Source organism: Chiroxiphia lanceolata, chromosome 2 (assembly GCF_009829145.1).
Source record: "Chiroxiphia lanceolata isolate bChiLan1 chromosome 2, bChiLan1.pri, whole genome shotgun sequence".
In the NCBI taxonomy this organism is placed as follows: domain Eukaryota; kingdom Metazoa; phylum Chordata; class Aves; order Passeriformes; family Pipridae; genus Chiroxiphia; species Chiroxiphia lanceolata.
In genome coordinates, this window is record NC_045638.1 from 82,160,689 (window position 1) to 82,174,227 (window position 13,539).

The 13,539-nt window shown below is 40.9% G+C and overlaps 1 protein-coding gene across 1 annotated transcript in view; it reads left to right on the plus strand.

Moving 5' to 3' along the window:
* The first annotated feature begins 3,643 nt into the window (after positions 1-3,643).
* The window catches only part of SLC36A4 (solute carrier family 36 member 4), a 91,819-nt gene continuing 81,923 nt past the window's right edge, over positions 3,644-13,539 (plus strand). The window contains exons 1-3 of the mRNA XM_032680348.1: positions 3,644-3,772; positions 11,939-12,062; positions 12,825-12,915. Of these exons, the coding sequence (XP_032536239.1) occupies positions 11,941-12,062; positions 12,825-12,915 (213 nt within the window). The 5' untranslated portion in view covers positions 3,644-3,772; positions 11,939-11,940. The remainder of the gene's footprint in view (positions 3,773-11,938; positions 12,063-12,824; positions 12,916-13,539) is intronic.

Consider the following 13,539-nt stretch of genomic DNA (forward strand, 5'->3'; position numbering starts at 1 on the left):
CCAACCTGGCCTTGAACACTGCCAGGGACGGGGCATCCATAGCTTCACTGGCCAACGTGTTACAGTGCCTCACCACTCTCACAGTATATCTAACCTAAATATTCCCTCTTTCAGTTTGATCCCATGATGTTGAGTGATGAATTAGGAGGAGGTATTGCTTTTTAATACCTAGATGAGCAATATGCTATCCAGGATCTAATGACATGCGGATGCCATATTCATATTCAAGGTGATTTCAAAATGTGCTCTTAGAAATAAATTAGTGGTATAAATCTTAGAGGAATGCCAATAATTTGCCAATCAGACAGAATTATAGTCTACAGGCAGATGGATGGCAACATAATTGAGGCCTACCAACAGCTCATTAAAACACCATGCAAAGTAATCACATCACAAAGTAGTACCTGAATTAAAATTAAAATACAAACTGTTATAAAAAGGAAGAGTGAAAACCACTCAGATGTAGGCAGAAGAGTTTTTAGTGGCTTTGTATGGCTGCAGGTCTGATGCCCTTATATGCAACTGAACATAGGAGATCTAGAAATTGCAGAGGAAGGGGAGAGAAATTATGAAAAGCAGGAAATGGCATCCCTGTGAGGGGAGATTAAATAAACTAGGACTCTTCAGCCTGGAAAAGACATAGGAGAGAGAGTATGACAGTGATCTGTCAAGAATGACTTAGAGAAGGTAGATGGAATAATTATTTTTATATTACAAAACTAGAGGTTATCAGATGAATATCAGGTAGAATGCTCAAATGACACAATTTTTTTTTGTACAATGCATAATTGAAGTGTGGGACTTGCTGCCGCTGGAAGCCAAATATAAAGCATTGCCAAAAAAAAATGATTCCATGAAGAAATGGAAGAAAAGTTCCTCAAGACGTGAGCAGCCCCCAAACTAAAGCTAGCTGGCATTTGTATGGAGGAATTGTATAGTGAAACAGTAATTCTGTAAATTTACTCTGTTATTGTTTTTTTTCCCCAAAACAGTGTGGAAATAGATCTAGCAGAGCATCTATTCTAATAAGGAGGGTTTAGGTAGACAAAAAAAAAAATTCCAAAAATGGCCCTTACATATTTCAGGGTTAGTTTTTAATTAAAAAAATTAAAAATGGAAGAAGCTATGTATTTTGCTCCATCTGGCCTTGTTCTGAATCAACAGAAACAACATGACTTGAATCCATGATTTCTAAGAGGCAAGCTGTATATGCTATTCAGAATATGAAGCCTAGGGCAAATAGGCATTTGGTGTCTGCAATATTCACATCATGAAGTAATTTTGCATTGATGGATGGGTGTCTAGAATTTAACCAGATGTTTGCAGTAAAGCAAATCCTTCTATTCTTACCAAAGGAGAACAAAATGTGTATTACAAAATCATTAATCTCTATCATATTATAGAATCTCCTGTGTTTTTTGAGTATTAATTGATCACCACTGGTTAGTCACATATTAGATATAATTTTTGGAGCATATTAGAAAAATATATTTAAACACATAATAAACCTTCTCCTGGAGAAAGGAATTTTGATGCTAATAATGGCAAGTAGTAGAAACAAGTAGTTTTCCATTGAGTAGGATGTGAAATAAAGATGTATCACGTCCTTAATGTCTCTTCAATGTCTATGTAGGATTTACTGGGAGCCAAGTCCTGAGATGCAATGACAAGGTGGAAGGAATGAACACTGTTAACTGAATCCAAATTTTGAATACACAGCCCTGCATTAGGGTTCTCAAACCATGAAATAAAAGCTTATGGAATTGTACAAGCTTTTGTTTTACAAGTCTAAAATGTTTAATTTCAGAGGATAGGTTTAGAGAGTAAGAATTCCGAGTATCACTGCAGTGACCTGAAGCTCTGATTGTAGCTTTTATTAGAGACTATGATTGAAATCTGTTTTAGCATCTTGATATATTTGATTTCCAAAGATTAAAAAAAAATAAGAAATTACAAGAAATACTGCTTTCTTTTATTATGGATAGAAACATTTAATTATGAGCAGAGGATTTCTAAATCCACAGTGTTTTGAGTTGTTTCGCTGTCTGCATTTCCTTCACGTTTATTTTGCTTATTGGTGAAGCTGTTAAGAAATATTCTTACCTACAAGAGTGTGCAGAGGAGATGCAGCATTCCTGTGGAATCCACAAAAAGTGGAACACCAGTTTCAGAGAGTGAGTAATTTGATATGAAACGATTAGTTAGAGATAACACTTCATATCATCCATCATTAACTATGATTCTCACAAATATCATTTTGTGTCTGAAGCACCACCCCTACAAAGACAGGCTGAGACAGCTGAGGCTGTTCATCCTGGAGAAGCGTAGGTTGCATGGAGACCTCAGAGCAACATTCCAGTATCTGAAAGAGGCCTACAGGGAGGCTGGAGAGGGACTCTTCGTCAGGAACTGTGGTGACAGGCCAGGGAGTAATGCGTACAAATTGAAAGAGGGGAAATTTAGGTTAGATATACAGGAGAAATTCTTTGCTTTGAAGGTGATGAGGCACTGGAACACATTGCTCAGGGAGGTTTTGTGTGCCCTGTTCAAGGCCAGGTTGGATAAGGCCTTGAGCAACCTAGTCTAGTGGGAGGTGTCTTTGCACATGGCAGTGGGGTTGGAACCGGATATCTTTAAGGTCCGTTTCAACCCCTTAACATTCTATGATTCTATGAGTCATTTCTTGTTTCACACAGGGAAAATAATTTGAACTGTTGAAGGTGATTGACTTTCAGGAGGTCAAACTACAAATCACAGGCAAGCTGAGCTGTCAAGTTCCGCTGCACTCTTTGTTCCCACCCCTGATTTTAGTCTCTGCTGATTAATTGTGGCTCTGTGCTTGCAGTGCCCCATGCAAAGCCGCTCTCCCCAGTCCTGCTGAGGGCGGCAGATGTGGCCAGCGCTTTATGGGGCCATCACACCTGGGGCGGCAGCAGAGCCAAGGAACAACAGTAACGATGCTGATAATATCAGAGTTCAAGGAGCGTCTGGGCAGTGCTCTTAGTCATATGGGTTAGTTTTAGGTGGTCCCACATGGAGCAGGGAGTTGCACTTGATGATCCTTATGGGTCTCTTCCAAACTGAGGCACTCTGTATTTCTACGGGCACGTGCCGAAGTGGACACAAAGCCGCCAGGCTACTGCCGGACCAGAGCACTGAGAACAGACACAACCCACAACAGGAGCCGGCACCGCCCCCTCAGCCCCGGCAGGCCCCGCCTGCCCGCCGCTCTCTTTGGTTCGCTTCCACGGGGCGCATGCGCCGCGCCGGTCGGCTCCACATCCGCGGAAGGGCGAGCGGAGCCCGGCGGGGCGATGGCCGGTGCGGCCAGGGACGAGCTGGGTGAGGCGGGGCTGAGCTGTGCGGCCCGGCGGCGGCCGGAGCGGCTGAGGGGCGGCGGGATTGCGGCTGGCCGCGGGGCGTGGGGAGGAGGCGTGAGCGCCGAGAGTGGCCGGCCAGCTCCCACCCCTCTCCGCTCCAGCCGGGATGGTTCGGCCCACGGGGGATGCGCTGCGGCGCTCAGCACACAGAGGCGGGCGGGATGAACCATCCCACCTGGGGGAGGGGTGCGCTCTGTGTTGCCGCGTCTCCGCGGCACCGGGGTCGGGGGAGCGGTGGTGAGGGCTGAGCACCCCGGAGCCGGATCGGCGGCACCTGAGGCCGGGCGGGCTGAGGGGAGCGTAGCTGGGGATCTGCAGGGGTCGTTCCCTGAGAGCGTCAGTCACACCTGGCTAGCGCTCGGTTTCTTTGGGAAGTCACGGCCTCCATACGAGTGCATGAAAATACGTTCTCTTTCATCTGTGATGAAGGATTGTGGCTTGCTTTAAGTCAGGGTGTGGGAGGGTACATCGATGTTCATCTCTTAGTTTTTCTGTCCGCAGATGGACAAGATAGCTCGTAGCAGGTGTAGCTATAAAGTGTAACTGGGGCCGGGCTGGGCTGGTTGAAAATCTCATCTCAGAGCTGTGTCCACAGAATCGCAGAATAGGTGAGGTTGGGAACGACCACAGTAGGTCTCGTGGTCCAACCTCCCTGCTCAGGCAGGGTCGTCCTAGAGCACATGGCACAGGATTGCGTCCAGGTGGTTCTGGAATATTTTAAGTAAGGAGACTCTGCAACCTCTCTGGGCAGTCTGCTCCAATGATTAGTCACCCGCACAGTGAAGATGTTCTTCCTCACTTTCAGGTGGAACTTCCAGTGCATTAGTTTCTGCCCGTGGCCTCTTCCCCTATTGCTTGGAACCACCAAGAAGAGCCTGGCCTTATCTTGACACCCCCCTTCACACCTTCAGATATTTATGCACATTAAGGAGGTCCCTTCTCAGTTGTCTCTTCTCAAGGCTGAACAGGCTCAGTTCCCTCAGCCTTTCCTCCTTAGATGTTCCAGTACCCTAATCATCCTTATTGCCCTCTGCTGGAAATCTGAAGATTACAGTTCCACTGTAATCTGAGGAATTCGTCCTGTCCAGTGGTAATGGTGGCAATTGGAAGACATGCTTCAAATTTTATTGTCCCCAAGGCTGCTCCATCTTGCATCGAGGGTCTGCCACCTCCCGAGGAAAGGTGGCTGAAAGATATTTAAGCCTTTTTTTTCCCCTAAGGTTACAAGTCTGACAGTAGAAGCAGAATTTGTTTATGGGATTAACTGTTTAAAAATGCAGATCAACACCTGCTAAGAATTCTGAAGATTTTTACATGGTTTTGTTCTGTTGAATACTTAATAAAGTGAAAGTCTTGCCAGTGTGTCTTCACTTGAGAGTGTATTAATAGTAGAAATGTGTGGCTTGGTCTAGACAGGATAGTGGATTATTTAAGACTAGCGTTTTTCCAAATAAATGATCCATTGTGGGTTGGGGTTAAAGTGTGTAATAACTATGGAGACCTGTGCTTGTGTACACTTGGTTTAATAACTCTGTCCCATTTTATGAGCCTTCTGGATTTGACAGTTGTGATGCAAAAGCAAACAGTTCTTCATGCTTTTTGAGGTACATTATTGACTTTCAACATTTACTTAGAAATAATGATTCTCATGATTAATAAATTCTACCACGAAGCTGAATAAATCTACTTTATTAAATTACAGTATGTAATGGAGATAAATGATGCAAGATATATTTTCCAAAGAAAAATAAAGAGGGATTTAAATAACAGCATGAAGCATAAAGTTCATGACAAGCAAACACAACAAAAACTAATGCTATCTTTTACTATTCTGGAAAATATAATTATTAGTATTTAACAGGAACTTTTAAACCAGATGAGTTTTCCTTTTTAATTTTCAAACCGGAAAATATGTTTTAGTTTGAGGGTTTTGTTTGGTTTTATGTCTCTCGTATTCAATAAGAGTTGCTGTAGTGGAAGATAAAAAGGGAGCTGACTTGTGTATGGTGTATTGGGTTTATCTGTTATTTCCTCCTTTAAGCAGGAAAATTTACAGATGTTTATTGCTCTGGACCAGTGTACCCCTGGCACTACCATCCTTAGTCACTTTGTGTTGCTCCATAATTTCTTTGGAGGTTGCGGAAGCATGTGACTGAGTAACGTGGGAGATCATGTGTGCCTCAGAGATAATGCTGGACTATACAGTTAGATGTCTTCTGGAGAAATGCTGGGAAGTTTATTTGTAGGCTAAAGCTTGGGTAGTGGAGAAACAGGTACTTCTTTCTGTGGTTGAGGGAGTAACTGAGTGTTATTCTGAAAATAATTAGGGGCAATGTTTTCTTTGTAACTAAATTTGTCTTGAGAGCCCTGGTTCTGAATGCTGAATTAAAAAGCTTCTCCACAGCATTGAGACAATAAATGGGTCATTTGTGGACTGCAGTAGTTGCTGGGAACACCGAGCCTCTCCGGTTGTCACAGACGTGGTTGCTGCCGGACGTAAATGTGTTTTCTGTGTTACACTGTAGTGAAGTCTCCTTGGCTGTGTTTGCTGTTCACAGACTCAAGCGCTAACCTTGTCCCATAAGAGCAGCTGGCCTTGGTTGGTGACACAAGTTCTGGGTATGCCCTCTGGATCATGAATATGGCTTTCTATAGCCTGTGGGGAAGTATTAGCATAAAACCACATTTTAGGCTAGTGTAAAGATGACGTGGTTCTGATTTTCTCTTTTATTCAACAGTCAAACCAGCTGCTTGTTAACTTGAATCTTTATCCCAGTTATGGAGGCCCTGGGTCACCCTCTATTTAATAAACAGATTTCACAGGACTGTGAATCTCATACAGTGTTTCTGGCCCTGTGGGCATATTCTTGTGTAGAAGCTGACCGTACAGTGAAGTATCTGTGAGATGTCCTTTGCCTACTGCTTTTTGCTGAGCACTTAATATACATGTGAAGTGTTGCTCCAACAAGGTTTGTGTGTTCCTTCTCCCATAAATGAGTAAAATTAGCTAATGTAAACAATGGTGGGCTATATTCTATCCCCCAAATCTTTTTATGCTTATATATGAAATCGAGTTTATTGTTTGCTGACACTGACTTCAAAAACCTGAAGGAAAAACAACTAAACTAACAAAAAACAGATCATATTGTTAAATTGGATTTATAAAGAGGGTTTTAGATATGACTTTGGCTAGGGCATGACCTTCTCCAAAGGAACAACAGAAGATTGTACTTGGCTTTGTTTTTAATATCTCCTCAACCTTTAACTTCTTGTGCAGCTTTGGCAAACTTTCATCCTTTTGTCACTGTTTCTTCTGTAAAATGAAAATGATGATCACTTTTATCACTTGTAGTGCTGCATGGTTTAGTTAAATTTGGAAGTGTTAATTGCTTGAGCAGTATAGAAAAATTAACTAAAGTTCTTGGTGAAAAATTTGTTTCTTTACAGAATTTTGGAACCAAAGGATTGCTTTATTGTGCTGTAAAAGCTTTAGAATTAAGTCCATTTAATAACAGTTCGAAAGTTTCTTTGGTAATATGTCCATAAACGTTGTCAAGATGCTGGCAAATTCTAGGGGATAGAAAAGTACACTTGAAGATTCAAATCTGGAAATACTGATTATAGCGATTTAAACACTATAGGTTTAATTTCACTGTATAACTGGTGGCTGATTAGTGACTGAAATTTGTTAGAGGTCTTTGAGGATACAGTGTTGACATTTATGCATGATTATAGTGTGAGGTGTAGCTGTAATGAATAAGTGAATTTATGTCTCCAGTGGTTTAAGGAATCAATTTAAACATTGCAGTGGTTAACTCTGGGTGAAGTTGAAATGCACTCTGTGTTGCCTTGCTTGATAGTAGCAGTACTTGCAGAGCTTTTTGGCACCCTGCTTGTTTGGGTGTTCAAAGAAAAAAGCAGAAACAATGACAGATATTTAAATAACTGTTAAAGACAATCAGAAGACAGCATTTGATCTGAAAAGATTTTTGTGGTGGTACAAGGAGAAAAGAAATTCATATTAACTGATTGAAAGACAATGCTGAAAATTGGCTGGTACTTAGGCTAAGTAAAAACAAAAGGATGTGTAGAAGTGAATTTCCTCATTTTTGGTTGTGCTGAGTAATGATAATGCAGAATTTTCAGTGGCTGGGCACTGGATTGGATCATTCATTGTGTGTTTGGATGCTGCCAGAACAGCTTGGAGGACATGGACCTAAGGTTGGCTGAGGTATGCTCTGTACCAGGTGCTTTGTGAGAGCAGCCAGACAACTTCATCTTTGATGCAAGTATGACATGTGTATGCTGTTCTTGTAGCTGGAGTTTGAGATCTGATTTAAACTGCACATACTGGACATTTGTAGGAAGGAATCAAAGTAAATGTGGGTATTCTGTACCAATTTTCTGGCAGTGACTGTGGGCCTTCCAGAATAATTCATTTCAGGCTAAGTGCAAGTATGCAAAGCACCCATTCTTTTACCTTGTGAGCTCAAGCTTTCTTGCTTGGTGTGCTCTGGACTACAAGATTGGATCCATTAAATCTGGATGTTACACAAACCTGTATGTCACTGTGAGTATGGACTGTGCAGTGGGACACAGCCACAGTATTCCTTCCATCTGCAGAGATCTCATCAAATAAAAACTCATGCTTAGAAAGTCGCATGACCCAAACCTCGTATTATGTCTCAGGACCTTTACTCTTAATGGATTCACATATTTTAGGCCAAAACTATACACCAGTCGTAGGATGAAGGAGGAAGACAAGGAGAAGAGGCAAATCAAAAGCATTTCTATGGCTAGAATAGAGACTAGATAGCATTGTTGGAATATTTTATATAATGCAGTATTTCAGGGGAACCTGTAGTAAGTATAGTTATCACAATGTGAGTTGATGCAGATTGCTGTTGCGTGTGTTTGAAAACTTCTAATAGAATTTATTCTCAAATGTGTTATTACATTGGAACAGGATCAGCAAATTGCCAACCTTAGTGTACAAGTTGGAAAGAGATATTCTGAGGTCTAGTTTAAGCAATTTCTGAGAACATGGGTAAATAGTTGTCAGTAAGTTAGGTGTTTAGTCAGCTGAAGGTTATTGTCATCACTGTTCCAGCTCCGATAGACAGCTTTAAGCACAGGCAGATGACTTTTCAGAAGAAAAATAGCTTGTCTTAGAAAAATTCTTAATATTTAAAAGATGAGGGGAATACTTGAGTATGTCTAAATCCATTCTTAAAGGACTACCTTTGTGATCAGAAGATGGGTCAGGAAGTTGGGAGAAAAGTAAAATGGGGTGTCTGAAAAATTCAGTCTTCTGAGTGTCATCTGGTTGCATGGTAAACAATGTAGATGTATGTATATATCAAATGTTCCAGTCTCAGGCTGTAATGGAAGAAGAAAATTTTACTTTTCTCCCTTGACTGAGCAGTTGCTGATAGTCACCAGAGCTATGGTCCTAAGGGTGATGCTGGTTCCCTCACACTGCTAAATAGGAACCTTAGTTGCTGCATGTTGTCATTGTTGTTTAGCATTACAAAGAGCATCCTACAAAATGTGATGGAGACAAAACTGGAAAATATTTTTATTATTATTACTTTTATATGTAGTTGAATCTCATGTGATCACAGACATTGCACGCTTGTGGTTTGGCTTGTTCCTAATGAAAACACTTCAGATTCTAAGTTTAGAATCAATATTTTAAAGAATGAAAATGAGTCTAATCAGTTGCCCACTGGGTGAAACTTCCAGCTCCCTCTGACCCCTGAGGGGACAAACTTTTACTCCAGAACTAGAATGTGCAGGTCTTTGTGAGCATCAAATGAACCCAGTAGGGACTCGGAGCTGAGAGAGGATGGTTGTGGCATCCTCAAGAACTAGTCAGCGCAATGCTGTGGGAGCAGAGGGAAGGAACTTTGCTGATCCTTCTTTTGATCAATTTATAGACTATCTGCCATGTAGTGAAACATGTTTAAGTCTGTTTTGACTTCTATAATTAGAATATCACTGAGTATAAATTTGCTCTACAGTGTACTTACTGGTTGAGTCTCTGACCTCTGATTTTTGCTCTTGACTAGTCATCTTTGCTTCTGTCAAGTGCTTTCATTACTGGCTTTCAACTTTACTGACATGAAATTCGGATAAGCCTTTGGTTTTTTCAGGAGAGTTTGAGCTCTGCTTTTAATTTTAACGACTTAAATAAGCTGCCTTCTGCTTTGTAGGATTTTTACACTTGTTTTACAGTTTTTCTTTGGAGGTTCTTCTTACTTAGCGTTGGCTTCAGTGCCCTGCTGGTGGGTTAGACATCTTTAAGGTTTCATAAAAACCTTAATGATTTGCTGAATGGCTGTGGTGGGTTGGCCCTGGCTGGCTGCTGGGTGCCCAGAGAAACCACTCTATCACTCTTCTCCTCAGCAGGACTGGGGAGAGAAAATATAACCAAAGGCTCATGGATTGAGATAAGGACAGGAGAGATCACTCGCTAGTTACGATCATGGGCAAAACAGACTTGACTTGGGGAAATTAACTGAATTTTTTATCAGTCAAATCAGATAGGGTAATGAAAAATAAGAATAAGTCTAAAAAAACCTGTTTTCCCCATCCCTCCCTTTTTCCCAGGTTCAACTTTACTCACAATTTCTCTACTTCCTTCCATCCAGCAGTGCAGGGAGATACGGAATGGGGACTGTGATCCGTTCATCATGTTATCTCTCCTGCTCCTTTCTTCCCAGGGAGAGGACTCCTCACAGTCTTCCCCTGCTCCAGTGGGGGTCCCTTCCCATGGGAGACAGTCTTCCGCAAACCTCTCCAGTGTGGATCTCCCATGGGATCCACAAGTTCTACCAGCAAACCTACTCCAGTGTGGGCTCCTCTTTCCAAAAGGCCACAGGTCCTGCCAGGAGCCTGCTCCAGCACAGGCTTCCCCTGAGGTCACAACCTCCTCCACTGTTGGGTCCTGCAGGGGCTGCAGGTCGATCTCTGCGTCCCCATTGACCTCCCTGGGCTGCAGGGGCACAACTGTCCCACCGTGATCTGCACCATGGGCTGCAGGGGAATCTCTGCTCCAGTGTCTGGAACACCTCCTCCCCCTCCTTCTTCACTGACCTTGGGGTCTGCAGGGCTGCTTCTCTCACATATTTTCACTCCTCTCTCCAACTGTTGTTGCTCAGCAGTGTTTTCCCCTTCTTAACTGTTATTCCAGAGATGCTGCCACTGTCACTGTTAGGCTCGGCCTTGGCCATGGTGGGTCCATCTTGGAGCCAGCTGGCATTGGCTCTGTTGACATCCAGCAGCTTCTCGCAGAAGCCACCACTGCAGCCCCTTGCTACCAAAACTTTGCTACACAAACCTTAAAATAGTTAAGGTATTCAGTGTTCGTTCAATTTATGAAATATTTTTGCTTGCTGGATAGTCTTGTAATGTAACTAATGTTTTAACGTATGTTTTAATGTAGCTAATGAATTTCATGGTATTCTTCAGTGTTTTCAGAGTTCTGTAAGCTATGTGGTAATTCACTGTGCTCTTGCATACTTAGAATTCGTTAAGGTTGGAAAAGACCACTGAGATCATTGAGTCCATCTGTTACCCTAGCACTACCATGTTACTACTAAACCATATCCCTAAGTGCCACATCCACATCTTTTAAATACCTTCAGGGATGGTGACTTCACCACTTTCTTGGACAGCCCGTTCTGATGCCTGATAATGCTTTTAATAGAAATATTCAGTAATGTTTAAGTCACAGGAATTTCTCTCTTTTTTTGGTGGAAGTTATGAAAGTTGAGACAATGTACTTTATGAATGGATACTGTGGTAGGCAAGTGCAGGGTAAATGATCTTGTTGCTCTTGGCAGGATTTGCTTTACTTAACTGTAGTAACTTAAAAATGGTTATAATTTACTCAACATTAAACTGGCATAAGCTGTTAGTTTTGCCTGAAAGGCGATTTTGTTCACTGCTGACTGCTTGCTCTTGCTAGGTGGTTTTACTTAGCTCGAAATTTATGTGAGTTTAAAAGATTCATAAAATTGCGTCTCTCAAAGCATGGAGCCTGATTCCTTTATTTTGGTTCTTTCTCCATTGAATGGAGATATCTTCTGCGGTACCTGTCTTACCTGTTCATTTTAGGATGGGATGACTCTGGGGTGTGCTGTTGCTATGCACTGATAAGCATAGACTAAATGCTTAGTTTTGCAGTAGCTAACAGTGGGTAAGATAAATCTCTATCTTTTGTAACAATAGGTGACTTTTCTGTTTTGCTTTTTGTTGTATTAACTTGCAAAAGGATCTAAACCATTGATGTTTTCATGATAAAAAGTTGGTTTTCTTAATGAAAACCTGTGATGTTTGGCCATAATAATAATGATAATGATAATAATGAGATGGTGTACCACTTTAAAGAGAGAGAATATCCTGTGCAAACTTGTCCTGTATGTATCTGCTTAAATCAGCATTATGGTTAGGAACACATGTAAACCTCGTGGCATGAGACATTTGAGTCGTGTTTTACGTCTGAGCTCTAAGTTTGTTTCTAATGCTAATGTAGTGTTAACTCTGTTGTACAGGCATGGAAGTAATGAAGCCTTTAATTGATGAAGAAGACTCAGATGGCATCTCAGAAGAAGAGCATGAAAATAATTTCCTGCCAGTTAAAACACATTACCAGCTTGGTAATGAAGAAGGCATTACGTACGTGTTAGTCTTAAGTATCAGCTTGTTTAAATTTGTTGCCTCTGCCTCATTTCTTATGAGCAGTTTACTGAACTGTGTAGGGGTTTTTTTGCACCTGCAGGACAGTTTTGTGGTTTTGTGGTTGTACATCAGGACTTTACATAGTTCTGCCACAAAGCAGCCCATTTTGAATAAGTTTTTTGTTCTTTGGAAGCTAAGAACGTGATCATAAAATATTCCAAGGTTCCTATTTGCAAAGTGACTGGATTACTCAAAATCCAAACATTGTTTAAAGAAGATTTTGAGAAGATTCTGGAGATAATCTGTTTGTGAAAGTTTAATTAGAAGAGATGGCAAAGGTTTGGGTTTTGGTTTTCTTTTTTAATTTGTATAAAGCTTTGGCTGTCAGACTTGTGATTTGCAGCTGGTAATTTTGTTTTTGAATGTTATTGATTCTAAAATAGCGATAAAACAGTGATAAAACTTGATAATTTTGACTCTGAGGCAAATGAATAATAGAACTGCACAGAAAATAACATTTCACAAGCTGGAGTAAAGAACTGAAGATCAGACTTGTATGTTCTGCTGAGAGTGCTCACATATAAAGATGAATAAAAACATTATTTGAATGTACTGCACATACTTTAAAATAACTAGACCACCACCGTGAGTTGAAGCTCTCAAAATTTATCACTTTATTATTAAATGACAGAGGATGTGGTTTTACTTTTGCCCCCTGCCCCATCTCAGTGTACTTCTAATGTGATGTTTTATCCTCAGGTTTATACAAACACTTACTCACCTCCTCAAGGGAAACATTGGAACTGGGCTTCTTGGTCTTCCACTTGCAATAAAAAATGCTGGTATTGTGGTAAGAATTCAATTCTTTTTTCATACACTAGGAGAAATATCTAGACTGATTTACAGATATATGTCCTGAAAAACTAAAATCCCTATACTTGTTATTTGTTACTGCAATCTTAATAGCGTTGTGTTGATTTTCCTCTTTAGTCTGGTGAAATTAGTACTGAAGATTAAGATTTTTATTTTTTTTAAAAAAGTTACTACTTCACCCTGAGGACTTCATTGCATGAATTGCGTTTTTGTGTAGCCAAAGTGTTTTTCTGGTCGAAACACAAACTTTGTAAAAAAAAATAAATATTTTGACTTACTCAGACTCCTGTGGTCCTATGGTGTCTCATGGGAATTGTTACTATGTGGTTGTCTTTGTACACACTTCTCTAGAGGCAGACTGTATGTCCTAGGATGCATCATCAGCTTGTTAAATCAATGTAGTGTTTCTGCAGAAACAGGCTATAGCACAGGTTGTTTATACCAAATAATAAACAGTGCATTTCCTAGGGCAGGGTAAATTTACTCAAGTGAAATTTTCACCTTACAACTAAATAATGCTGTAATTCTGTAGTACAGGATGTTCAGTTTAAGAGTGACAGTTACATGTGAAAAGCAGATTCCTTCTGTGAAAATTTCTGGT